Below are 27,637 nucleotides of genomic sequence, written 5' to 3' on the forward strand. Positions count from 1 at the left end.
CTGCCACTTCTCCGCAAGTCCACCCTGGGGGTAGGCTCTGCAGGGCAGGAGCTTGGAATTTAGTGCCACTGGGCCCAGGACACTACTGCAGGAGGCAGAGAGGCCTCTGCTTTCACAGTGCCCACAGTTTCGTAAGACAGTGAGAGACAGTGAAACTGGCAGTAAGGGCCAGACACAGCAGTGGACAAGATGACCACTCAGACCTCAGGAGCCCAGTGGATGAAGAGCCTGGGACAACATGGTCCAGCACCGACCGTGATGGGAATAGAAACACGCATGCTGCCTGGGCTGGGTACAGAAGAGCCACTGTGGAGCTCCTTAAAGCCAAGTCTGCTGAGCAGACCTGGAGCCTGAGCCCCTGCAGCAACAGGCCCCAAATCTGCGCTTCTAACAGGCTCTCTCACTGGCCAGCAGGTTTTGGAACCAGTGCTGGGGAGGAGCAGCCCAACAAATACCCAGGTCACTTCCCTTCCCCAAGCCTTAAAATGAAAACACTCTGCACAAATAAAAAATATCTCAAAAGCTCACTAGTGTCTGAAGCATCTTCTCTTTTAAAACACCAAGTTCGGTGGCACTTGGCAAGAACTATAGCTTTCCAAGCACAACAGGTTATGATGCCAACAAAACAAGAATATGTAGTGGCTGACGTTGAGGAAGTGTGGGTAGCAAGGGTGCCAAGATTCCTCAGGTCTTTCTTCAACTCTTTTCTGTCTTTCCTCTGTTCAAGAAAAACCCTTCTGAACAGGAGTGTTAAGAATAAGGACTGTCTCTTCTTTCAAAGAAGAGAAGTAGAAGACTCTGCACACATGGATCTTCACTGATTTGCAGCTGCCACCAAATAAAGGGTCACCCCTTCCTCCCCCCTCAATAAACCAAGGGCCCAATCTACTTCCCAGGGGTGCTGCTTGAGCTTCCTGGGAAACAGCCATCACTAAAGCACATGGCCCTGCTCCTGAGCTAACTAATACCCTTCAGGCCTTGGACACAAGTCCATAATTTTTCTCTAAGGAAAGAAGAGGCAAGGGGGAGCAGAAAGGAAAGTGAGTGGTGTGTTTAGATGTTTAAAATTGAGCTGAACTTCAGTGGTTTTCAAATCAAAGTATAACTTCAAAACATGGCAGAAGTATCTTTGACGTGAAAACCACTAAAGTTCAGCTCAATTATAAACATGTTTACATGAAAACACACAACCTCCTCTGCACCAGCAGCTATAAAGCAGGGGAGAGGACTCAGGGACAGCGAGATGCCAAGAGAGAGTAGCTGGAGGGTCCCCAGCACCTCATGTTCTGGCTCTTCCTGGCCTGGTTCCTCTCTCCTGGGGCTTCCAAGCAACATGTCTTCCGCTTGGGGTTGAGGGGCAGCAACCCTTACCTGTGGAGCTGAAATTCCCAGGTGGTATACCTGGGAAAGCAGCAGCCTCCATCTGTTCCAGACCTGAACGCACAACATTTCTCAACTGTTTTCTAAAGTTGTAGCAGATTCTCTCTAGCTGATAACAATATTCTTTTCTGAATGATCCCGTACTAAAATTGAAGTCAAACAGAAAAATCAGGTGGTCACAGGGAACTATATTCAATATTGTGATAAACCATAATGGAAAAGAATAAGAAAAAGAATATATACATATAAATATACAGTTACTTTGCTGTATAGTAGAAATTAATACGACATTGTAAATCAATTATACTTCAGTAAATTTTTTTAAAAAGTAAGGTGGCATGTGTTGTGGAGACAGGAGAAACAAACTTCCTCACTCTGTTGGGAACATCTGCATTTAATAAGTTACTGGCAAGGATGCCATTCTAAATATAGTGAAAATAACATTATTCAGTAGCCCTGTGGTCACCACCATGCCCTGTGGTCAAAAGCTTTGCTCTCAAGAAACCTCAGAGTAAAGTGCGTGGCCTCGTGTTCCACTCCCAGGAGGTACGTGGCGGGAGGCACTCAGTCCTCTCCCTTCTGCGTCCACGTTCCTCCCCCTCCCCACAAGCACAGGGAAGAACTGGGGAAATAGAAATACAAACCACTAATATCTACACCAGCCAATATTTCCACTTACAAGAAGTTTGGAAAAAATGTTTAATGGCAAAAGAGGCTGAAATCACTTTCCAGTCACCTGTAAATCAGTTATTTAAAAGACCCGTCTTCCCCCAACCAGATTCTGTAAGCCAGTTCCTTCTCTGATCCTATAAATTAAAAAAGCCAGACTGCGGTGGGCATGGCACAAGGAGGACTCAGCTTGGCCCAGGGCCCCCCTGTCCCACATCTCCTTTTAGACCCAAAGGTGAATGGGGTGGGGGAAGGGTGGCACAGAGCCGAGAACATGAGGGTCCAGGACAGTCTCTCCTGGAACACAATGGCCAGCCCAGAGTGCAACAGAAGGCCACAACTGCACAGGAACTCGTGGGTAGAGTAGCTAGCAGCCCCAGGACCGACCACAAGCTCCAGGAGCCTGTAGAGCCATGGATACCCTGGGGAGGGCCATTGTGCCCAGGCACACCAGGAAGGTCTGCAGAGCTGCTGGGAGGATTAGGGAAAAGGGACACCAAACGATTAAGCTTCTCTTCACCCGTGAGGCTGGGAGAGAGCTGGGTTTTGAATTGGCCAGAAACATAGGACACCCGGGAACAGGTCTCTCCCAGACCCAGCAGAAACTACCCACCCGTGGACAGAAGGGCTCAATCCCAGGAGTGGAGGCCCCACACCTCCTGGCTCGCCTGCTGCCATGGTCCCTGGACCATGTGGTCTGGCCTCCAATGGAGCAGAGAGCCATAAACAACCATTAATGAACCTGAGAGGACCCAGGACACAAAACAAAGTGGCAGTCCTCTAGAGTTGCTGGAGGAAAAAACAAAAAAGAAGAGCTCTCAAAGGTGCCCTAGGACGTGGAGGAATGGAAAGCATATATCTAACTTCTAACAGCAAAGGCGAGGACAAAAAGGGTGGTCACAGCTCACAACTGAGTAAATGAACTGGAGGGTCAAACTGTAAAATGCAAAGTCATAGAGAAACAGAAATCAAGAAGGAAATGAGCAAATGATAAGACTCAGCATTCAAACACCAGAAGCCAAAGGAAGAAACAAGGTACGAGGAAAGAATTAACAGCTGATACAGAAAATTTCATTTCATCTGAAAAAAACCTTGAGTCTGCATTTTAAAAGAGCTCACCACATTCCAGAAATGATTCCTGACACACAGAGAGAAATTCCCAAATTCCAAGAAGATGGAAAAAAATCTTATAACTCTTCGGTAACAACCATATTTTAAAAACCAACATATTCCAACTGATACAGAAAAAGCATGTGACAAAATCCAACACCTGTCCACACGATAAAAATTCTGAGCACGTTAGGAATGGAAGACAACACGTGAAAGGTTGGTGCTTCCTCCCAGTTCAGGAGAGGGTGAGGATGTCTGCTCCACACACACAGAAGTTCCAGCCAGAGCAGTAAGGCAAGAAGGCAAATAAAAGGGCCTCGAGATTAGAGGAGAAGAAATAAAACTGCCCACCGTTTGCAGATGATGTGACTGTCCATCTAGAAAATCCTCAGGAATCTACTCTAAAAACCTAAAACCAGTGAGTTTTGCAAGATCAGCAGATAAAATAATCACATTTCTAGATGCTAACAATGAACACAGAAATTAGAGATGCTACATTCATGAACAGGTGCTCCAAAGGAAATGAAATATTTTGGTGCAAATTTAACAAAATATGTACATGATCTGTATCGTGAAAAGCCACAAGATGTTGATGAAAGAAATCAAAGATGATGTAAGCAAATGCAAAACATACATTTACAAAAGGACACAGACACCCCCTTCTAAGTAGGAATTTATTTCCTGACGGCGGTGCCCAGGTCACAAAGTGTGGGTCCTCTGTCTGAAAGCTGGAGACAGAGCCTTCAAGCCCCGCGGGAGACGCCAGGTCTGCTTTGCATGGTTCCCTCTGGGGCGGGTCCCTGTGTCCCTGAGCTTTGTGCTTTGCCTCTCAAGTTTGGAGGGACTGTGCCTGAGGACTTCACCTTCCCATGAGGGGATGGGCATCAATCTCCCGCTCACCCGAAACACTGCTGATGGACAGCCTCTGAGACAATTGGGATCTTTGTGTGACTCACTTTCTCTCCAAGATGAATATCCTTGGACACATCGGGGACTGGGAGTGACACTGAGGTTGCCCCGGGTGGCCCTTCCAACCCACTAGAAAGGCACCACTGGCCCCAGGCAGCAGTCCGTAGGATGGCTAAGAGCATACTCTCTGAAGGGCTGCACTACAGCGACGGGCGCCGAAAATCCATCTGTAAACACACTCAAGATCGCTCTCCATGGAAATGACAGCCAACAGTATGGCTGGGTTCCAAGATAAGTATACAGAAGTAACTAATTCAATCTAATGTAACCATTTATATTGAACATATAAACCCAACCCCCACTAATTCATTTCACAACCATCTATTAATATCTACTATTTGCCAAATTCCAGGTGCTTCAGAAACATCAGGGAAAAAACAAGCTCTACTCCGTCCGGTGTGGAGCTGGTATTCTACGAGGGAAGGCAAACAAAGACGATAATAAAGGACCCGGCACTGAAGGTGAGAAATGTTGTGTGCAGAACTGAAATGCAGGGGCAAGGACATCCCAGATGCAGGCAGGTCCCACCACCATGCAGAGGGGTGAGAGTATCACTGAGAAGCCAGAGGGGACGGTGGGCCATGAGGGCAGGGCCTGGGGTGGGAGCGGGAGGCACAGCAGCTGCTGTCAGGGGTGGCTTGGCAGCGACTTCAGGGCCTGAGGTCGCCTGAGCTTTGGCCTTCGCTGTCTCCATCTGTCTGTCTGCTGCTGTATGCCCTGCACCTGCTGAGGCACCTGGCACATCCAGGTACCAATCTGATGAATGAAGGAGCTCTGGTCCAGGAGCAGCATGGGAGCAGGCCTCCAGCTATGCTATTGCTCCTAATGAAATACATTCTAATTCCAGACACAGTCACCAGACTGCATCCCAGGAAGCTAACAAGTCAAAATACAACCCTGATGCCCCAGCAAAGGGGCCTGGTGAACCCAATCTTCCTGCAGAAATGGTCCGTTTTGACACAGACTGTGGTTATGCTGCACTGGCATCACTCCTGCACTGAGACAGAACACACAGGTCATGCTCAAGCTGAGTGTTCACTGGAGACAACAACCATCTTCTCCCAGAAAGCACGTGCTCAGCGGGCTGAGGCCCATTTCCCACACCCCCTGCCCAAAGCCCAGGCCAAAGGAGAGGTCTCTACAGGAGGCCCTGTGGGCCATCCCACATAGGAGAAGCTTTCTTCATTTAGTGACCAGAGGGCTTTGTCAGGGTTGGGGCACAAATCACAAGTACCCAGGGAGGCAACGAGAAGAAGGCAGTGCCCCTTCTGAGATTTCTGGACAGACACTTGGCCTAATACCATCACTCAGTTTAAAGGGCATTCTACAAAAGTGCCTGGGAATCTCTGAAAACATCAAGATGAAGAAAGTCAGGGAGGGCCTGCAGAATGTTCCAGGATGAGGAGATGAGAGACTCCCAGGTAAAGGCAACATGGATTCTGGGGCCCTTAGGTGACTGTGAAGAAGGTGGGCACTAGGGTCAGCCCCCTGTTGGCAGGACATCCTTGCTCTGGGTCAGAGTAAGATGTCCTTGTTTGCAGGAAATACACACGGATGGGCTCAGGGATGATGAAGAACGGGTCAGCAATGCTGGCCTTGAAAACAGAGTTTCTGTACTATCCCTACAGCTTTCCTCGCAGTTGGAAAGGGAAGTGGGTAAAAAGATGCAAACACACGTCATGAAGAAAGGAAACCCACAGGGCCAATCAACGTGGGGTGATGCCAACCATGGCTCGAGATCAGGACGCACACATCAAAGCACAGTGAGCCTCCAGTCTGCGCCCGCCCACTGGTCGAGATCTAAGAGCCCAAGGGCACCCAGTGCTGGGGAGGCTCGGGACCCACAGTGACCCTCCAGGCGGGACGACGTCTCCAGCCACGTGGCAGCAGCACAGCTCCTCTCCTGTAGAAAAACTGCTCATCCCCAGAGGCCTGGGGACTCACTTCTGGGTGTGAACCCCAGAGGAACTCTCGTATGTGTACAACAGGGGGTGCGTGCAAGAACGTCCCCAGCAGCTATGCACAAGGGCAAGAGCATGGAAACAGCCTGGGTGCCCGTCAGTGGGAGCACGGGTGAATACGCGCAGTGTGTTTGCCCAGTGGAATGTTGTACAGCAGACGAATGAATGAGCTGCAGACAATAGAGAAACAGAACGGAACAGAAAGTCTGGAAATAAACCTACACTGACACGGCCAATTGATTCTCAACAAAGCACCGGGGCAATACAACCGCGAAAAGAAAGTCTCTTCAACACTGGTGCAGCTTAATATCCATATGAAAAAATTAACCCCTGCTTCCTACCACAGGAGACACAGAAGTGAACACAAGGTGGATGATGGGTCTAAATATAAAAGAAAACAAGAGAATAACTTCTTTGGGGCAAGAAGAGACTTCTCAGAAAGAAAAAAAATTATAAAAAGAGAAAAGTCAATGATTTGAACTTCATCAAGATTTAAAACTTCTGCTTATCAAAAGACACCATTAAAATATGAAAAGGCAAGTCACATGGGGGAAAATACTCAGGAAACAGGTATCTGACAAAGGACTTGTATCCAGAATACATATCAAACACTGACAACCAATAAGACAATCCAATTTTTTTTAAAAATGGGCAAAGATTTCGATATCTCACAAAAGAGGATTTATGAATGGCCCGTAAAGCGATGAGAAGGTGCTCAACATCACTAGGCATCAGGAAATGTAAATGAAAAGAATGAGCTGCACTTTGATTCTGCTAGAGGGGTTGAAGCCAAGGCTGACTCATCAGTGCTGAGAGAATGTGGAGCAGACAGATGAGCCACACTGCCCCTGGCAGGTCCCTTTACCTGTTGTTCTTCAACCCCGCACCTTTTATCTTCCCAAGAGAAACGGAACACACACCCACAGGAACACTTACATCGGGATGTTTATGGCACTTTTATTAAAATAACCCAAACTAGTAACTGCTTGAATGCTAAATGCAGGTGCTCACACTGCGTGGCCTCTATGAGGGAGCAGCTCTGGCTGACGGAATCATCGTCTGCTCCAATTCGGCTGTGAGTGACAGGGGTGTGTACGGGTGTCAGAACCCTCACGTTGCTCATTTTGTACAACATTTTCACATTTTGACGCAAAATGAAAATCTTGCCTTTCACTGTATATAAATTCTCCCTCAATTAAAAAACAAAAACAAAACAGAACGAATCACAATGACGTGCAACAATATGGATGGACCTTAACAATATAAGTTTAAAAAGTTCCAGAATATTTTATACAGCCTGGTACCCTTCTTATAAAGTTAAATACAACTAAAATTTTTTAATTTTTTTTTTTTTCCCAGATTTGCTTAGACACCAAAAAGTTCAGCAGGGAGTGGGGACAGGGCGTTGTGTGGTGGTCGCCAGGAGTGGAAGGCAGTGTAAACAAGGTTGGAGCAGGAGTTAGCACTAGTCTTGGACGGCAGGATTATGGGTGCTGAGCGTTAGCAAAAGAGACATGGGCACAGAAACAAACAAGGAGATGGATGCACGGCCCAGCAACCAGGATACATCCTGAACCCAGGGTCAGGGTTCATCCAGTTCTGTGCCCTTGAGACCCGGGGACCTACAGTCACAAAGAGGGAAAGGAATTACCATGGACACTGGAAAATAAACTAAGATTTCTGCTCAGAACCTACGGGACACCACACAGCTGTCACGAGAAGAAAATGACTGCCTTACATTGCACTTCAGAGAAGGGGAAGGGCTGCAAGTATGGAGCCCCGAGTCCAATCTCAGGTGTCAGAGGTGGAGCACCAGGATGAATCCAGAGGCAAAACCACAAAGATCAAAAATCAAAGAAACAAAGCAAATAGAAATAGAGGAAAAGGAGCCCCAAGGGCAGAGGTCAGACAAAAGGAGTACAGCCCCACCCTGGGCCCCCAGGCCTGGGGGGGCCCAAGGGAAGACTGCCTACAGATAAATGTTCTCATAGTACCACTAAAAAGAAAATCTACACGGGAGTATACACAACACATACAATTATGGGGTTCTTTTTCACTCACAATCATCATTTGTCATGTTGCTAAAAATTCTTTATGAACATTACACTAATTTTCTCATACAGATTGACCACAATTCACTTCACCATTACTATCCTGTCCAGTATTAACTTGTTTCCATTAACTAATTTTCCATTATAATTAATAACACTAGAGCTTCTTTGTACATATATCTTTTTCAGAATTTCAAGGATACCTAGAGTGAAATTCAGGGTCCAGAGCATAAGCCTTTTTAAAGTTCTTAATACAAAATGCAAAATTATGCTGTCAACGCTACCAGTTCACACGGCATTTCCAAACACTGAGTATCTACATGTTTAGAGAACTTTGTTAATTTTATTTTTAAAAGTAGCACCAAACTAATTCAATTTGTGTTTGATCACAAATGATGTAACATTTAAAAAAATCATTGCTTGCATATCTACCTTTGAAAGTCTCCACTCCTGTCCTTTTCTGTTTATCTGCTACTCGTTATTCTTTGTGTTTTCTCACCAACTTGCATGAATCAGTTCTATTACAGGCTATTAATCTTTTAAGTATTGTATCTGCCAACATCTCCTTAGTTTATCTTCACTTTGTTTATATGCTTCTCTGTTGTGCAATTTTCTGTTTTTATGTAACCCCATTTATCAAAAATCAATCCCCTCAACAGGTGCTACTGCAATTACACAGAAACAACTTGCCAACATCAGAGACTGATTGTAACATATTAGAACAATGATTTTAAAGAACTACACTAAAATGTAATATCTCTTAATTACTGAACCAACATACAGTCAGACGTGTTAAAGAAAACAGTTACTTACCGCATCCAAGAAGCAAAGGTAAGTCCCTGAGCTCTGGGCTACTGCTTGATTTTTAGAATATCCGACTGATAAAAGAGAAAAGGAAAAGCTCTTTTAGAGTTCAGTTTTAGTGGATTCTCTTGCATAAAACTTACTGCGATGTACACAGTAGGAAAGCTAGAAACACTCCTCACCGCCAAGTAAAAAATCAGACCAATTTAGGAGAAACTGATGCAGTAAATATAATGATAACAGACAACAGTCCACCCAGTACTAGTGTAAAGGCAGAATGTGGTCACAGAAAGAAAATAAACCCGGCAAACATCTATCCAGCACAGCACTGAGGTAACCCTGGGGAGTATTTTTTAAACACAAAATTACAATGTCCCTGAATGGAAGGACTTGAATAGAACTAGCAGAAACACTTTCTCTAAAGCCTCTGCTGATAAAAGTCACCATACAGTTACCTGACAGATGGGGCCACAAACACACAAGAGATCGGCTGGCAGAAGCAGCTCATTGGACTGGACGCATCGTGGGCACAGATTTCACTGAACACGTGTTCCAGGGATGAGTTACAGGCCCTGTCAGTGTCCACTCTTCCTACACGTCCTGGGACCCCCCAGCTCCCCCAGGAGGTGCAGACCCAACTTCACCAAGACGTGACTGGCACAAGAACCCCTCACAGAATAGAAAATAGACCATGTGTATGAAAATCCTGGCCGCACACAGAGTTGGCGCCACTTGCACTGCTGAGCACCGGGACGGCACGTGGAGCACAAAGGCTGCAGATTCACCTGTGCCTGGAAATCAGGGAAGCGGTGCCCCGGGGATGGGGGTGCTTCCGGGGCTGGTGAGGTCAGCTCTGCCTCAGGGAGCTGGCTGCAGGGTGTGTTCAGTTTGTAGAAAAATAATTGAGCTGTACGTTGATGATAGGTGTACTTTCCTACATGGATATTACATTTTAATAAATGGTTTAAAATCCCAGTCTTCAAAGAGATTACAACAGAGTTGGAAAGAGAGGTAACCAAAAACCTATGTAAAGTGCCAAACGAACAGTGGGAAGCACTAGGGAGGCTTATGGAGAGGAGATGAGACCATGGCAGAAGGGGTCAGAGAGGCAACAGGAGTGTAAATTCAGAGAATGAGGTTCCGAGTGGTGGGCTGGGCAGTGAGCAGCACGGGGCGCACAGACAGCACTCACAGGGAGGGCAGCTAGGGAAGGCTCCAGAACAGGAAGAGCGCAGAAATCAACACACAGCAGGCCCGGTCCGCATGCCGAGGGCGGGGCAGGTTGGAGGAGGCACTGAGAACCAAAGAAGGAGCCAGGGGCCTTTGTGGGGCACAATTCCCACCTTCCTAGAAAAGAAGTTCCGGTACCCTAATTGCATTACAGAGACACTTAGATTTGGTGCCACCCTGGAAAGTCACACAAAGCACAACAGGTGTGTGCAGAATTAAAACAATAAATCCCTCTGACTCAAAGCTGAGATGACCTGAAGGCTGTGGTCCGTCCCAGGGGACACCAGCAAAGGTCTGCCCCGACCCAGAGCAGTGTCTGGCTATTATCACGTGAGGTAGCACCTTAATTTCCAGCATTAATCCTAGAGCTTGGCCAACCCAAACCACTTAGTGGAACTGTCACAGATTTCAAAGAACCACAGGTATAACAAGCAAGCAAAGGAAAAGCACAGAAGGGGAGGCAGGAGCCTGCCTCCTGACCCCTGGGGATGGATTAGCAACTAGAGCTGAATCTCCATCATCACTGCAAAGCAAGGCAGGCCCAGAGAAAGAGCGCACGGAATCAAAATGAAAAAAAAAACGGGAAGAAACTTTTCATAATCACTTTGAAATCAGCAAGAAAGTGGTTTTATTGGCGTTGGGTTTTAGAAGGGGAAAAACTGACCCCAAGAATTTGGGTAATGAAGGAAAACGCATCTACCAAGGAAGCTGAAAGTTTCTCACGATGAGTCTTGTGTTTGGCAAAGATAAGGAATTTGCTTTAATATTATTGCCTTGAAAAGTCAAATGTTTGTGCCAGGGCCTGATGTTTGGGGAGGCCTGTCCCTTTGTGAGGGGAGTCGGTTGTCATGGTCACAGCAGGAAAAACTCCCGCCTCGGTGCGATATTAACATTCCTTACTCTTGGAGAGAAGAGGGTGGGATTGTGTTTTACTTCAATTTTAGCAAGTGATCACATTATTAAGAAATGTTTTGCTGTATTATGATATGAAATAATAGTAAGTGAATCTTAACCCAATTTAAATACCCAACACTTCTAAAAATAGATACTTTGGATCTACAGTATCCAATAGTCGATATAACATTGCCTATTTAAGAAAATATTATTATAGGAAAATGCGTCCTTTCTGACATAATCAAATTAACTCCATTTTATTAATGTGTAACACAGGATTCCCATGAATTCGCCTTATCCAACCTCAAAGAGACAGCAGAATCATTTCTTCACAATATTACAATTTACTTTTTTGTTATTGATAGAATACATACAAAGGGGATGTGGCTCAAGTTATATCTACTCTAAAAAAAGCATTTTATGAAAGATAAAACTTGCTTTTAAAGTAGAGATTATACAACCAATCACAGGAGTCATCAAAATGCCTTTAACTTACTCTCATTCCACTATGGAAGATGCAAAACATCTTAATTTTAAAAAATCTTCAAAGGTTGTTCATAGTCGTTGTTGCCGTTCAGTTGCTCAGTCGTGTCTGACTCTACCGCCCCATGGACTGCAGCACGCCAGGCTTCCCTGTCCTTCACCATCTCCCAGAGCTTGCTCGAACTCACGTCCGTTGAATCAGTGATGCCATCCAACCATCTCATCCTCTGTCATCCCCTTCTCCTCCTGCCTTCTATCCTTCCCAGCATCAGGATCTTTTCCAGTGAGTCAGCTCTTTGCATCAGGTGGCCAAAGCACTGGAGCTTCAGCTTCAGCATCAGTCCTTCCAGTGAATATTCAGGACTGATTTCCTTTAGGATGGACTGGCTGGACCTCCTTGCAGTCCAAGAGACTCTCCAGAGTCTTCTCCAATACTGCAGTTCAAAAGCATCAATTCTTCAGCATGTTTCAGAAGGAAATTGAAATAGACGTTCCCCAATAACTGATTTATAAACAATTTCTAACAGACTAAGCAAGAAAGTTCCAGAAAAACATCTATTTCTGCTTTATTGACTATGCCAAAGCCTTTGACTGTGTGGATCACAATAAACTGTGGAAAATTCTGAAAGAGATGGGAATACCAGACCACCTAACCTGCCTCTTAAGAAATCTGTATTCAGGTCAGGAAGCAACAGTTAGAACTGGACATGGAACAACAGACTGGTTCCAAATAGGAAAAGGAGTACGTCAAGCACAACAGATTACAATTAAAGCTAAGAATGCAAAGCTAATCATTCTGTAAAGAAACAAAGGCAAATGAAGAAACCACCACATCTTGACCCAGCTTCATGAAACTTCAAAACTCAAAACATAAAGAGAAAAATCTTAGACACTTTCAGAAAAGATATCTTTAAAATAATAAGAATCAGACTGACATAAGATTTCTTACTAGAATCAGCAGACACCAGAAGATAATGGGGCAATTACTCCAAAATTCTAAGGAAAAATATTTTGCACCTAGAATTCTATACACAGCTAAACTGTCAAATAAGCATAGTACAAAATAAAGACATTTTCAGACATGTAAATACCCTGAATATTTTACAATCCACATACCAGATATGGAAAAACTACTTGAAGAAGTATTCCAGAGAAATGAAAAAGGAACATAAAAAGAAAACTAAATAAAATAAAAAGTGAAGGGGAAAAAAACAAACAGTGGCACATGCATATAAAGTAGAAGGGAATAAAGCAGAAGATCTTTTAAAGGCTCCATAGATCTTGACACCTGGGAATCCCCTCAATGTGTAGCACGGGGTTAGCGGCAAATTCATTTCAGTTCCTCTTCCGAGTCTAATCCACCAGGTGGTCTGCAGTGAAGAACAGTTACTTATTTAAAAAACCACTAGTGCTGTTTTTACAAGGTTTAAACTGTTGGAATCAACTTATTAATCAAGTTTATAAAACAACAAGAGTTACAGAACAGAATGTGAAGATTATAAACGCTGACAATATAAATATAACAAACTAAAACTCTGAGGGAGGAAAAAAGAGAAAGGGAAGTGTGAAGTCCCTTCAGTGGGTTAAATGTTTCCTCTTTCATAGCAAGTATCAACTGATTCTGTGAGTTAAATAAATCCAGTAGGAACTAAAAAACACTGGTTGCTCCTAGGGTATGGGGCTTTTACATTTCATTGCAGACTTTCCTATATGCCTACATTTTTTTTTAAACCACATTTTCTTTATTTTAAAAATATCTGCAATTAGTCAAAGCAGACATTTATTCATGAAAATAAGTAAATGGTTTTCCTGCCATCTAAACGTAGGCTGGAAGCTAGTTTACTGGGGAGGTTGAAACAAAAGGGGGCCGAATTGTTCTGTGCAGTCATTGCTCTTACAAAGCTACATTATCAAGCCCCAGATGGAGCCAGACATGTAACTCACACAAGAAAACTACAAACCAATGTTCTCTGTGTACACAGATGTAAAAATCCTTAAGAAAGCGTATCAATTTCATTGCATAAAAACACTATACTGTCACTGTTGATTAATTTTGGCACTGTAAGAGTGATTCATTATTAAGAAAAATATTAATGTAATTTACCACAATAAAAATTTTGGGAGGGAAAAAGAAAATCACCTTAACAGATATCTAAAAGACATTTAATTTAATTATATACTCACACTTCATTTTCTGAAGGCTTACTAAATTAGAGATATCAAGGTACCTGATAAAAGTATCTATCAGAAAGCAATAGTAAATATCATGCCTGTAACATGGAAACATTACAAACATTTCCACTAAGACAGCACAATAAAAAGATTAGTTAATGTGATCCCACATTGTTCTTCTAGACTTCCTACCCCAATACTACTTATGAAAACAAAGAATAAATTAGAAATAAAGAAACAAAACTAAAATATTTATTCAGGATTAGATTGCCTAACTAGAAAATCCAAGATAACGTGATAAACTATTGGCATTGGATATGACAGGGAACCGAAGAAACTGGGAGTCTTCCCTCTCTACCCAAGTCAACACTACAGGCAAAAGATCATAAGGCTCTGAACACCCAATTGAAAAACTGTAGGCACCTCAAGAGGAGCCAGAAAGAGGTCGTACGCTGGTGTGGAAGGAAACCCAACACCACAGTTCAGGGGCTTGCTTGGCAAGAACTTCTGGACTGTGTTCTTTCCTCCCCCTACTGCTGTTTGGTGAGCTGACTGCCCACCCATCCCTCCATCTCCGCGAAGCACAAGAGCTGCAGGTTCAGGAGGCAGCACAGGATGGGAGAAGCTGCTCCTGCAAATACACAAGGCCAGCCACCTAAGGCCTCCCCTTCTCTTCTCCCCGTCCACTCTGAAAAGGAACAGAGTAAGACGGAAGCACGAAAGGAAGGGCAGCAAAAGGGAGGAAGGCAAAAGCAGCACAGGCAGGTTACCCAAGAGACAAGCTCACCTGAATGGGGCAGGGCTCTGGGGGCAGAAGTGAAGTCGCTCAGTCGAGTCCGACTCTTTGTGACCCCCTGGACTGTAGCCTACCAAGCTTCTCCATCCATGGGATTTTCCAGGCAAGAATACTGGAGTGGGTTGCCATTTCCTTCTCATGGACTAAAGGAAGGATAATAAAGCTTGTGATGAAATTTCTTCATCACAGGATTCACCAGCCAACACTCCAATGCACCAGATAAAGACATACAAAAGGTGTAAGAATTCATTGCCAACAGACCATCACTACAAGAAATGTTTTAAAATGTCCCTCAGGCAGAAGAAAAAGCAGATGGGCATCTGGTTCTATTCAAAGAAATGAAGAGCACTGAGAACCATAATTATATGAGTAAATGAGTAATTTTCTTTCTTATTATTTCAATCTCTTAAAAAGATGATTGACTATTTAAGTTAATACCAGCATCTGTGGGGTCTACAGCACATGTAAAAGTAGAATGCATGACAACAGCTTCAAAAAAGGTAGGAAGGGAGGAATGGACGCGCACTGTCCAGTTCTCACACTATACATGAAGCTCTACATACGTTTGAGGGATTGAACTTGCTAAGTTGTATATACTCTAAACTCAAATCAACCATTAAAACAGCAAAAAAGGGAACTGTAACTATTAAGCCAACAAAGAAGATGAAGAAGAACCATAAGGAATTTTTATTGGAGCTGGTATGATAGTATGCAGAGCTCTACAGCTGCTTGCCAGCAAAACTGGTGAAACTTATTTTTAAAAACCCAACCATTTACCATCTCTGGAAATGGCCCTAAGAGCACCAAGCAAGTGAAAAAAAAATTTTTATTCAAGAAAATCTACTAAAACTCAGTAATAGTTTTAGTAGATAGTAATAGTAATATCAAAAACCTCAGATATGCAGATGACACTACCCTTATGGCAGAAAGGGAACAGGAACTAAAGAGCCTGTTGATAAAGGTAAAAGAGGAGAGTGAAAAAGCTGGCTTAAAATGGTGGCATCCAGTCCCACCACTTCATGGCAAACAGATGGGGAAACAGTGACAGGCTTTATTTTCTTGAACTCCAAAATCTCTGTGGATGGTGACTTCAACCATGAAATTAAAAGACGCTTGCTCCTTGGAAGAAAAGCTATAACCAACCTAGACAGCATGTTAAAAAGCAGAGACATCACTTTGCCAACAAAAGTCCATCCAGTCTAAGCTATGGTTTTTCCAGTAGTCATGCATGGATGTGAGAGTTGGACTATAAAGAAAGCTGAGCGCCAAAGAATTGATGCTTTTGAACTGTGGTGCTAGAGAAGACTCTTGAGAGTCTCTAGGACTGTAAGGATATCAAAACAGTCAATCCTAAAGGAAATCAACCCTGAATATTCACTGGAAGGACTGATGCTAAAGCTGAAGAGAGCTCCAATACTTTGGCCGCATGATGCAAAGAACCAACTTACTGGAAAGGAACCTGAATCCTGGGAAGGCAGGAAAAGAGGGCGTTAAGAGGATGAGATGATTGGATGGTATCACTGACAACAACGGGCATGGGTTTGAACAAACTCCAAAAGATGGTAAAGGACAGAGAAGTCTGGCTGCAGTCCACACTACAGTCCATGGGGTCGCAAAGAGTTGGACACAACTGAGCGACTGAACAACAACAACAAGATGTTTGAGCTGAGATCTGCTCCTTCCCTCCCCCTAAGGAGGAAGCCCACCCTAGACAGATATAGCCAAATATACAAGCTTCCCTCTTCTGCTCGGCCTGTCAAAAGCTGTTTTCCTGGAAGAGACAGGGCAGCGATATTTCTTGTCCTGACCCCAGGTACCTGTTGCTGAGGTTGAGGCCCAGGCAAGTGCAGTCGAAAAGTGGGGCTCCCTTTTCCCACCAGCCCCCATGCTGCATTGGATGCTCTGTCACCTTGAGTAGAAAACTGGGGACCCAAATGCCCTGGCCCTGGCTTGTGGGGTAGAGGGTTCCTATGAAGAGAGATAAGGGGTTGCTGCCCTTCCTCTACTTCACTTGCAATAGGGTGTGAAGTTTAAGCCCTAGGGTATGCTCAAAACAGAAGTAAAGGCAGCTGGAAGAGGCAACTGATAGATTCATCGACAATACTGGTGAAGCTGTAGGACGACCAGTTTGTCAAACATAAATGGGTAAGAGATTGCTGGGAAGAGCTCTCCCAGTGTCAGAACAAACTTTAAACACTGACCTCAAGAATTATTCCTTTGAAGGAGCTTGAATTCACCTGAATTATTCTTATGCCCCTAGGTATAGCTGAAAACAGTAAAGCAGCCAGCAATCAGTGGAGCTTGACAGCTGGGTGTGGTCAGGGAAAGAGAGGCCAGCCCACACCACTGCCCCTCAGGATGACTGTGGGCATGCCGGCACTGCACTCCTGAGGCAGAGCACTAGAGGTTCCACACCGCAGGCACAGGGGAGCGGACTTTACTAAGACTATCCAAGCAGACACTTTACAAGCAAACACGTCAATAAGAGTAACAACCCTAGACGGAGGGGAAACCAGTACCTGGGACATGTTATCTACTATGTCCAGTTTCTAACAAAACTAGGAGACATGTGAAGAAACAAGAAAGCAAGACCCAGACACCAAAGAAAAAGAAGGCACAGGAACTTCCAGTGAGAGCACCAGGTGTTTGATTTAACAAAGACCTCAAAGTAACCATTATACATATGCTCAAAGACCTAATGCGCTGTGCTTAGTCACTCAGTCATGTCCGACTCTTTGTGACCCCATGGACTGTAGGCTGCCAGGCTCCTCTGTCCATGAGGATTCTCCAGGCAAGAACACTGGAGTGGGTTGCCATGCCCCCCTCCAGGGGATCCTCCCCACCCAGGGATCAGATCCAGGTCTCCCGCATCGCAGGTGGACTCTTTACTGTCTGAGCCACCATGGAAGCCCAAGAATACTGGAGTGGGTAGTCTATCCCTTTTCCAAGGGATCTTCTCAACCCAGGAATCAAACCAAGGTCTCCCACGCTGCAGGTGGATTCTTTACCAGCTGAGCTGCCAAGGAAGCCGCAAAATAAAAATACAGCATACCAAAACTTATAGGAGGTGCAAAATCAGTGCTCAGAGGGAAATTTATAGCTATAAATGTCTACATAAGAGATCTCAAATCAACAACCTAACTTTACACCTTAAGGAACTAGAAAAAGAAGAACAAATTAAACAAACAGCTAGCAGAAGGAAAGAAATAATAAAAGGTTCAGAGCAGAGACAAAATGAAATAAGAGAGTTAAAAAAAAAAGTGAGACTCAATGAAACCAAAAGTTGGTTCTTTGAAAAGATCAACAACATTGACAAATCTTTAGCTACACTAAGAACAAAGATGCTTCAAATTACTAAAATGAAAGATGAAAGTAGGGGGACTTCCCTGGCGGTCCAGTGGTTGACTCTGCACAAGCTGTGAAGCATAGCCCCCAAAAAAGTGTGCACATTACTACTAAACTTAACAGAAGCCTAAAAAGATTATAACTGAATATTATGAACAACTACATGCCAACAAATTAGAAACTTAGATGAAAAGGACAAATTTCTATAAACACAATACCAAAACTAACTCAAGAAGAAATAAAATATCTGTACAAACCTGTAACAAAAACAGAGGCTGAATCAGTAATCAAAATCCCCCAACAAAAAGGCTAGGATCAGATGGTTTCATTAATGACTTCTACAAAACATTTAGAGAATTAACAACAATCCTTCTCAAACTTGTCCAAAAATAAAAAAGAAGAAGAAAAGAAAACAATTCTTAACTCATTCTATGAAGCCAGCATTACTTTGATACTATAGCCAGACAGATACATCCAAAGAAAAGAAAACTACATACCAATATCCCTTATGAATCTTTATAGAACTCTTCAACAAAATACTAGCAAACTAAATCTAGCAGCATATTAGAAAGATTATACACTATGACCCAGTGGGATTTATTCCAGTAATGCAAGGGTAGTTTATCATATGAATTCAATCGATGTTAATATATCACATTCATAGAACTGAAGGAAAAAAACCTATATGATCATCTCAACTGATACCGAAAAAAGGATGGACACAATCTTCTTTCATGATTAAGAAAAATACAGTCAACAAACTAGCAATTGAAGGTAACTTCCTCAGCATGATTATAAATCAGTATTTATAAAAATCCACAGCTAACATTATACTCAAAGGTGAAACACCACAAGCTTTCCCCCTAAGATCAGGGTCAAGAGAAGGATGTCTCCTCTCCCCACTCTTACTAAACACTGGAAGTTCTAGCTGGAGCAATTAGGCAAGAAAAAGAAATAAGCCATCCAATTAAAAAGGAAGAAGTAAAACTATTTCAGTTTCAGATGACATATTCTTAAATATAGAAAATCCTAAAAATTCACACACAAAATAACTGCTAGAGCTAATAAACGAGTACAGCAAAATTTCAGGATACAAGATTAACACGCAGGAGAATTAGTTTCCCTTTACACTAACAATGAACAATCTGAGAAGGAAATTAAAAAGACAATTCCATTCACAAAATCAATGAAAAAACAAATGCTGAAGAAAGAGGTGAAACACTTGTACCTTGAAAGTTACAAAGCATTGATAAAAGAAACCGAAGAAGACCTAAGGAAAGACACTCTTGTGTTCACAAAGTGGAAGTCTTACTACTGTTAAAGTGATAATACAAACCAAATAGATCTACAGATTCAATGCCATCCCCCATCAGAATTCTAATGGTCCTTCTTAAAAACGTGGAAAATCTGATCCTATGGCTCATGGATGTGTGCATGCTAAGTCACTTCAGTTGTGTCCAGCTCTTTGTGACCCTATGGACTGTAGCCTGCCAGGCTCCTCTGTCCATGGGATTCTCCAGGCAAGAATACTGGAGTGGGTTGTCATGCCCTCCTCCAGGGGATCTTCCTGACCCAGAGATCGAACTCACATCTGCTGCACTGGCAGGTGAGTTCTTCACGACTAGTGCCACCTGAAAAGCCCACCCAAAGTTCATATGAAATTGTAAAACAATTTTGAGAAAGGAAAACAAAGTTGAAAGACTCATACTTCCCAATATCAAAACCTACCACAAAGCTATAGTAATCAAAGCAGTGTGATGCTTATTGGCTTTAGAGTCCAGAAATGGCATTCATTTCCAGCAACTAATTTTCAAAGAACTAAAGAGCCTCTTGATGAAAGTGAAAGAGGAGAGTGAAAAAGTTGGCTTAAAACTCAACATTCAGAAAACTAAGATCATGGCATCTGGTCCCATCACTTCAAGGCAAATAGATGGGGAGACAATGGAAACAGTGACAGACTTTATTTTTCTGGGCTCCAAAATCACTGCAGACAGTGACTGGAGCCATGAAATTAAAAGACGCTTGCTCCTTGGAAGAAAAGTTATGACCAACCTAGAGAGCAGAGACATTATTAAAAAGCAGAGACATTACTTTGCCAACAAAGGTCCATCTAGTAAAAGCTACATTTTTTCCAATAGTCATGCATGGATATGAGAGTTGGACTATAAAGAAAGCTGAGCGCTGAAAAATTGATGCTTTTGAACTATGGTGTTGGAGAAGACTCTTGAGAGTCCCTTGGACTGCAAGGAGATCCAACCAGTCAACCCTAAAGGAAATCAGTCTTGAATATTCATTGGAAGGACTGAGGCTGAAGTTGAAACTCCAATACTTTGACCATCTGATGCAAAGAACTGACTCATTTGAAAAGACCCTGATGCTGGGAAAGATTGAAGACAAGGGGAGAAGGGAATGACAGAGGATGAGATAGTTGTATGGCATCACCAACTCATCATGGACATGAGTTTGGGTAAGCTCCAGGAGTTGGTAAAGGACAGGGAAGCCTGGCACGCTGCAGTCCATGGGGTTGCAAAGAGTCGGACGTGACTGAGCAACTGAACTGAACTGATTTTCGAAAGGGTATCAAAACTTTCAATGAAGAAAGAATAGTCTGAAACAAATACTGTCAGAACAGCTCAACATCTACATGCAAAGGAATGAAGTTATACTTACTTTACACTATATAAAAAAATGAATTCAAAATGGAACAAAGACCTACACAGAAAAGCTCAAATTATAAAATTATTTGAAAAAAACAAAGGAAATAAATCTTCATGACTTTGATTTGGCAATGAGTTTTTAGATATGACACCAAAAGTACATGTAATGACAACAAAAATAAATTGGATTTCATCAAAATTATAATTTTTGTGCATCAAAGCATATTCTCAGGAGAGTGAGAAGACAACCCAAAGACAGCCCAACCCAAAGAAAATATCTGCAAATCATATATCTGATAAGAGTCTAGTATCCAGAATATGTAAAGAACTTGTAGCTCAACAAAAAAAAAACAATCAAATTTTAAAATGACTTGAATAGACATTTCTCCAAAGATGATACACAAATGGCCAACACAAACACAAAAAGAGGTTCCATATCATTAGTCAGAAGGGAAAAGCAAATAAAAACTACAATGAGATGAGAAACCATTTCATACCCACTCAGTTCAGTTCACTTCAGTCACTCAGTCATGTCCGACTCTTTGCGACCCCAGGAATCGCAGCACTCCAGGCCTCCCTGTCCATCACCATCTCCCGGAGTTCACTCAGACTCACGTCCTTCGAGTCCATGATGCCATCCAGCCATCTCATCCTGGGTCGTCCCCTTCTCCTCCTGCCCCCAATCTCTCCCAGCATCAGAGTCTTTTCCAATGAGTCAACTCTTTGCATGAGGTGTCCAAAGTACTGGAGCTTCAGCTTTAGCATCATTCCTTCCAAAGAAATCCCAGGGCTGATCTCCTTCCGAATGGACTGGTTGCAGTCCAAGGGACTCTCAAGAGTCTTCTCCAAAACCACAGTTCAAACGCATCAATTCTTTGGCGCTCAGCCTTCTTCACAGTCCAACTCTCACATCCATACATGACCACAGGAAAAACCATAGCCTGACTAGACGGGCCTTAGTCGGCAAAGTAATGTCTCTGCTTTTGAATATACTATCTAGGTTGGTCATAACTTTTCTTCCAAGGAGTAAGCGTCTTTTAATTTCATGGCTGAAGTCACCATCTGCAGTGATTTTGGAGCCCAAAAAAATAAAGTCTGACACTGTGGCCATAACAAAAACAAACCCAGAAAATAAGAAGTGTTTGTGAGGATGTGGAGAAACTGGAACCTTCATACATGGCTGGTGACACTGTAAAATGGTGCAGCTGATGTGGAAAATAGTCCAGCAGATCCTCAATGTGTTCAAACAAAGAATTACAATATGACCCAGCAATACCACTACAAGGTATACACCCGAAGGTGTCCAAACAAAATTCAAACAAAAATTTATACACAAATGTTTACACTAGCATGCTTCACAACAGCCTAAAAGTTGACCCACCCAAATGTGCCTCAACTGGTGAATGGATAAACAAAATGTGGTACACCTATACCATGAAATATTATTCTCTCATAAAAAGGAATGAAGTACTAATATATGCCTCATCAGACACCTTAAAAACACTGAACAATGAAAGAAACCTGTCACAAAAATAACACATATTATATGATTCAGTTTATCTGAAATGTCCAAAATAGGCAAATCTATAGACAGAAAGTAAATCAGTGGTTGCACAGAACTGGGAGGAACAGGGCATGGAGGGTGACAATGAAAGGATGCAGGGTTCCTTTTTGAGGTGATGAAAATGTTCTAAAATTGACTATGGTGGTGGTTGCACACATCTATGAACCTACTTAAAAACAACTTGATTATATATTTTGATGGGTGACTTATGTGGTGTATAAGTTATATTTCAATAACACTGTTATAAAAGATATTTGATTAACCCAAACAAAGGCAGAAAAAGAGGAAAATGGAGTGAAGAATAGATATGACTAACAAAACAATAGCAAGAAGAGAGACTCAGATCTTACCACACCAATAATCACATTATATGTATCTAATGTAAACATCCCAGTTAAAAGGCAGAGATTGTCAGACTGGATTTAAAAAGCACGATCATATGCTGTCTACATGTGTGTGTATGCTAAGTCACTTCAGTCATGCTTGACTCTTTGTGACCCTATGGACTGTAGCCTGCCAGGCTCCTCTGGCCATGGGATTCTCCAGGCAAGAATACTGGAATGCATTGCCATGCCCTCCTCTAGGGGATCTTTCTGACCCAGGGATCAAGCTCATGGCTCATAAATATACACTGGCAGGCAGGTTCTTTACCACTAGCGCCACCTGGGAAGCCCCTACAAGAATCTATAACGAAGGGGGCATCCTTTAAATATAAAGACAGGAATGGGTTAAGGGGAAAATTGATGGAAAAGATACGCTATGCTAACCCTAGTCAAAATAAAGCCAGAGCAGTTAAATCAATATCAAACAAAGTACATTTCAGAGCAAAGAACATTACCAGAGATTAGGTAATGATGAAGGGGTCAATTCTTCACAATAGTCTCAAATTTTAACAGAGTAAAATTTAAAATGCATAAAGCCAAAAATGATAGAACAGCAAGAAAGAATAATAAATCTACAATTAGAGTTGCAGATTTCAATAACCCCTCTCAGTAACTGATAAAACAAGCAGAACTTGCATCAGCAAGGATACAGAAGATTTAAACAAGACTGTGTTCAACTGTATTTGCGTTTACAGAGAACTCCACCCAACACCAGCAAATACACAACCTTCTCAAGTGCACACAGAACATTTGCCGAGATAGGCCTTATCCTGGACTGAAAAGTAAATCTTACTAAACTTAAAAGATTCACATCAAAAAAATATGTTCTCTTACGTCAGAGGCATTAAAATTAGAAATAAATAACATAAAGATATCTGGAAAATCCCTCAAATATTTGGAAACTAAATACTCTACTTCAAATAATCCATAAATCAAATAAAAAATCAAAGGAAGCAGTTAGAAGGTATTTTGCCACTGAATGAAAATTAAAACACAATATATCAGAATTTGTGGGATGTTAATGCAATACTTAGGGGGCAGTTTATATCACTAAATGCCAGTTTTAGAAAATGAGAAAGGTCTCAAACCAGTGACCTCAGCTTTCACCTTAAGAATTCCAAGAAGAATAAATTAAACCCAAAGTAAGCAGAAAAAAAGAAAATGCAATTCAGAGTGGAAATAGAAAACAGACAAAATAGGAAAAAAAAACAATATAAACAATCAATGAAACCAAAAGCTGATTCTTCAAGAAGATTGTTCTTTAAATGGACAAAAACAAATCTAATGTCACAAGAAAAGAATTTTAAGAATTAGAGGGGGAGCTTACTGGTGGCTCAGAGGTTAAAGCACGTACCTGTGTATGCCTGCAATGCGGGAGACCTGGGTTTGATTCCTGGGTTGGGAAGACCCCCTGGAGAAGGAAATGGCAACCTACTCCAGTATTCTTGCCGGGAGAATCCCATGGACAGAGGAGCCTGGTGGGCTGCAGTTCACCGGGTCGCAAAGAGTCGGACACGACTGAGCAACTTCACTTTCATTTTCACTTTCCCTGGTGGTCCAGGGCTACCTGGTGGCTCAGATGGTAAAGAATCCACCAGCAATGTGGGAGACCTGGGTTCAATCCCTGGGTTTATGAAGATCCCCTGAAGAAGGGAATGGCTACCCACCCCAGTATTCTTGCCTGGAGAACTCCATGGACAGAGGAACCCGGTGGGCTACAGTCCACGAGGTCGAAAAGAGCTGGAGGCAACTGAGCAACTTTCACTTTTTTTCCCTGATTGTTCAGTGGTTAAGAATCCACCGAGAAATACAGGGGACACTGGTTTGATCCCTGGTCTGGGAAGATCCACATGCCGAGAGGCAACTAAGCCATGGGCCACAACTATTGAGCCCATGCTCTAGGGCCCACAGACCACAGTTACTAAAGCCCATGTGCTCTAGAGCCTATACTCCACAAGTGAAGCCTCTGCAGTGAGAAGCCGGTGCACCGCATAGAGCAGCCCCTGCTGGTCACAACCAGAGAAAGTCCACACACAGCAACAAAGACCCAGTACAGCCAAACAAAAGAATTAGAAATGATCAGTAATGACCACTCACATCAGGAATAAAAACACTTAAGGGCTTTCTGTTAGGCTAAATAAGTAAGGAATGAGCAGGGGTTCAATGTTATGCGGCAATGTGGATGGGAAGGGAGTGTGGGGGAGAACGGATACACGTTTGTGTATGACTGAGTCCCTTCACTCTTCACCTGGAAGTACCTCAACATTGTTAACTGGCTATACTTCAATACAAAATAAAAAGTAAAAAAAAGAATGAGCAGAGGTCATACACAAATCCTTACTGAAGCACAAGAAAACCAGCCCTACCAAGTCCTTAATAAGTGGTACACTCCAATATTACTTAGCATACTTTTCACCAAGATTTGAACAACAGGAAACTATTTAAGTACATAAGTTGATAAGAATAATAAACTTAAGACGGTTACTGACCTCCTCGGGGAGAAGGAGAATCATGCCCTCCAATGACCACAAGGATGCCGGAATCTTCCAGCTTCTTTTTCCATTTTTCAATGATAGTCATGGACTTGTCCTGAAAGTACAAGGAGGTTGGCAGGTCAGGAAACTTTCCTCCAAATGGTCAGAAGTGACTTACACTAAGGCTAAATGACCAACAGGAAGTTTGTAAATACCTTACTGGCATCATTAAAAATGGAGAGCTCCATGGAGCCTTCAAAGTCCTGCTGCAAAACCGACCCCAAGCATTCGTCCAACCACGGTTCAGCGTCATGGACCGGGAGGATAACAGACTGGAATTCAAAACAAATGAATTGAGAAACAAGTGTGGAAACTGAATTCTCTTTCCAAGACTCTAATTTACTTCCCCACCACCATCTGCACAATGCTCATTTTCCAATCTCAAAACATGACTCACAGAACAATCCAGAATAAGGATTCCAGGGAGAGTACAACCTGACAAACAAAAGGTGCCTATGCCTCAAGATTTGTTGTCTTAGATTTCCCTGAATTGCTCTTTCTGATTGCTTTTAAAAAGGAAACAAAATCTGAAAGGCATCAAAAATGTTCCCAATTCTATGGCAAATTCATGTGGTTCCCAATCAGTGGTCAGAAACATCATCATTTTGGTTGAAACAAGCATCTGTGTATCTTTGAACCCACTCATGAAATAAGCATTTTCAGTAAACCATGATGTTAGAGGAACTGCAACAAAGAAACCCTTTTAAGTACCCCCTACACTTCAGTATTCCTGCCTGGAGAATTCCATGGACAGAGGAGCCTGGAGGGCTAGTCCCCGGGGTCCCAAAGAGTCAGACACAACTGAGCAACTAATACACACATACTTTAACAAAGTATGGGGACAGGGTTGGGAAAAAAGGAGGCAACCTCCCTCCAGCTCTCTCTTCCTTTGCTCTATTCAGTTTAGGACAGTTTGGCACTGTCCTCTTCTCACAGGGCCCACATAAAACAAACATTTCTGAGGTGTATAAAGTAAAAACAGTGAAACCTGAGTGCCAACAAAATGACTGATTATAGGATTTATCTTCTGTATCAGTTCAGTTCAGTTCAGTGCAGTCGCTCAGTCGTGTCCGACTCTTTGCGACCCCATGAATCGCAGCACGCCAGGCCTCCCTGTCCATCACCAACTCCCAGAATTCACTCAGACTCGCGTCCATGAGTCAGTGATGCCATCCAGCCATCTCATCCTCTGTCGTCCCCTTCTTCTCCTGCCCCCAATCCCTCCCAGCATCAGAGTCTTTTCCAATGAGTCAACTCTTCGCATGAGGTGGCCAAAGTACTGGAGTTTCAGCTTTAGCATCATTCCTTCCAAAGAAATCCCAGGGTACATTAAGCAATACAGACTTTGGGTATGAAAACAGAAGTTACAGTCAGTCCTCACTCTTGAGTTTATACCTTAAAGAAGAGTGGATATATTTCTAAACAAGAAAACAGAAACATAGTTCATCCAAGTGAGTGTGTACATATGCATGTATGCGTACCCATGTGCAAATATATCTATACAAAACATAGATAGGATTAAATGCTAAATCTGAATATGGTTATGAAAAGCTCACAGATATAAGTACTGAAAATACAGTTTTGTCAAGGCAAGTTCTTTACTCTGAAGATCTAATTCAACAGTACTATCCCTTCCTAGATTTATGTTATTCACAAAAGCAGCTCCCTAACTTACTTACATATTTACTTTGGAATTATTTTTTTAAAGGAAAAAAGGAGAGGATATTTTTACTGTTCTCAAGATCTACAATACCAAACATAATGTGAATTTCTGCCAAAGATGAGCCTAGATTACTCTTGGTGCTTAAACGTTTATTTGGGCGGAGATCCTCACAGGCTGCCCAAAAGAGAGGTGGTGGTAGTGTGTGAAACGGAGACCCCGGAAGACGGAGGGGAGAAGCAGGGAGGGATGGAGCAGGGCGGAGAAGAGGAGGATGGAGGGAAGAGGGATGGAGGTGAAAAGAGAGAAGGGGCGGAGAGTAAAGGGATGGAGGTGAGGGGGACCGAGGCGTGACGTGAGGAGCGGATGAGAGAAAGCTGGAATCTGAGAGACTGGGACCTGAACTGGAGCAGAGGGGCTGGGAGGGCCGGGGCGCCCCCACACACCCCACCCCGCCAGCCGGGCACCTACCACTTGGGCGGGGGCGCGAGCCGGGCCGATAGCCCGGGCGGCTGGGTACCCCCTGGCCAGCATGGCGCGCGCTCCTCGGGCTGCCCCGCCCACCTCGGGCTACAGCGCCTGCGCGGGCGGCTCGCCGGGAGGCGGGACCGAGGCCGAGCGCCTCCGATTGGTGCAGAGGGACGCCGATCAAGCGGGGAGCCGCGGGCAGTGGAGAGGAGCGGTCTAGAGGGGCTGGAGGGCTCCCCAGAGAGCTCGTCAGCTTCTCTATCTTCAGGGACGCTTGTGTTACTGGAGTGCCTGGGTTGTACAGGAGGTGGGGTTGGTGGGAAGACTCTGCGCCGTCTGACATGGAAGCAGGTGACTGCTTCCCTGCTCGGGGGACGGGGCGCCCGAGTGCACCCGCTGTCACGCGGGCGTCCCGACCCATCTGGGTCAGTGAGCACAACTTCATAGCCTTCACCACCCAGACTAACGTTGAATGCAAATCATTCGACAAACCAGCAATTATGACAA

The 27,637-nt window shown here is 43.4% G+C and overlaps 1 protein-coding gene across 3 annotated transcripts in view; it reads right to left on the bottom strand.

Moving 5' to 3' along the window:
• The window catches only part of B3GNTL1 (UDP-GlcNAc:betaGal beta-1,3-N-acetylglucosaminyltransferase like 1), a 104,635-nt gene extending 77,420 nt beyond the window's left edge, over positions 1 to 27,215 (bottom strand). For 2 of the 3 annotated variants that reach the window (XM_040244924.1, XM_040244925.1), the window contains exons 1-4: positions 27,134 to 27,215; positions 25,158 to 25,274; positions 24,958 to 25,057; positions 8,954 to 9,018 (exon numbers count right to left, since the gene is read on the bottom strand). In XM_040244924.1, coding sequence (XP_040100858.1) covers positions 8,954 to 9,018; positions 24,958 to 25,057; positions 25,158 to 25,274; positions 27,134 to 27,196 — 345 coding nt within the window. In that variant the 5' untranslated portion in view covers positions 27,197 to 27,215. Of the gene's footprint in view, positions 1 to 8,953; positions 9,019 to 24,957; positions 25,058 to 25,157; positions 25,275 to 27,133 lie in introns of those variants that run through there. The other variant, XM_040244926.1, reaches the window with a different exon arrangement.
• Positions 27,216 to 27,637: the final 422 nt, after the last annotated feature.

Source organism: Oryx dammah, unplaced genomic scaffold, assembly GCF_014754425.2.
Source record: "Oryx dammah isolate SB20612 unplaced genomic scaffold, SCBI_Odam_1.1 HiC_scaffold_8, whole genome shotgun sequence".
In the NCBI taxonomy this organism is placed as follows: domain Eukaryota; kingdom Metazoa; phylum Chordata; class Mammalia; order Artiodactyla; family Bovidae; genus Oryx; species Oryx dammah.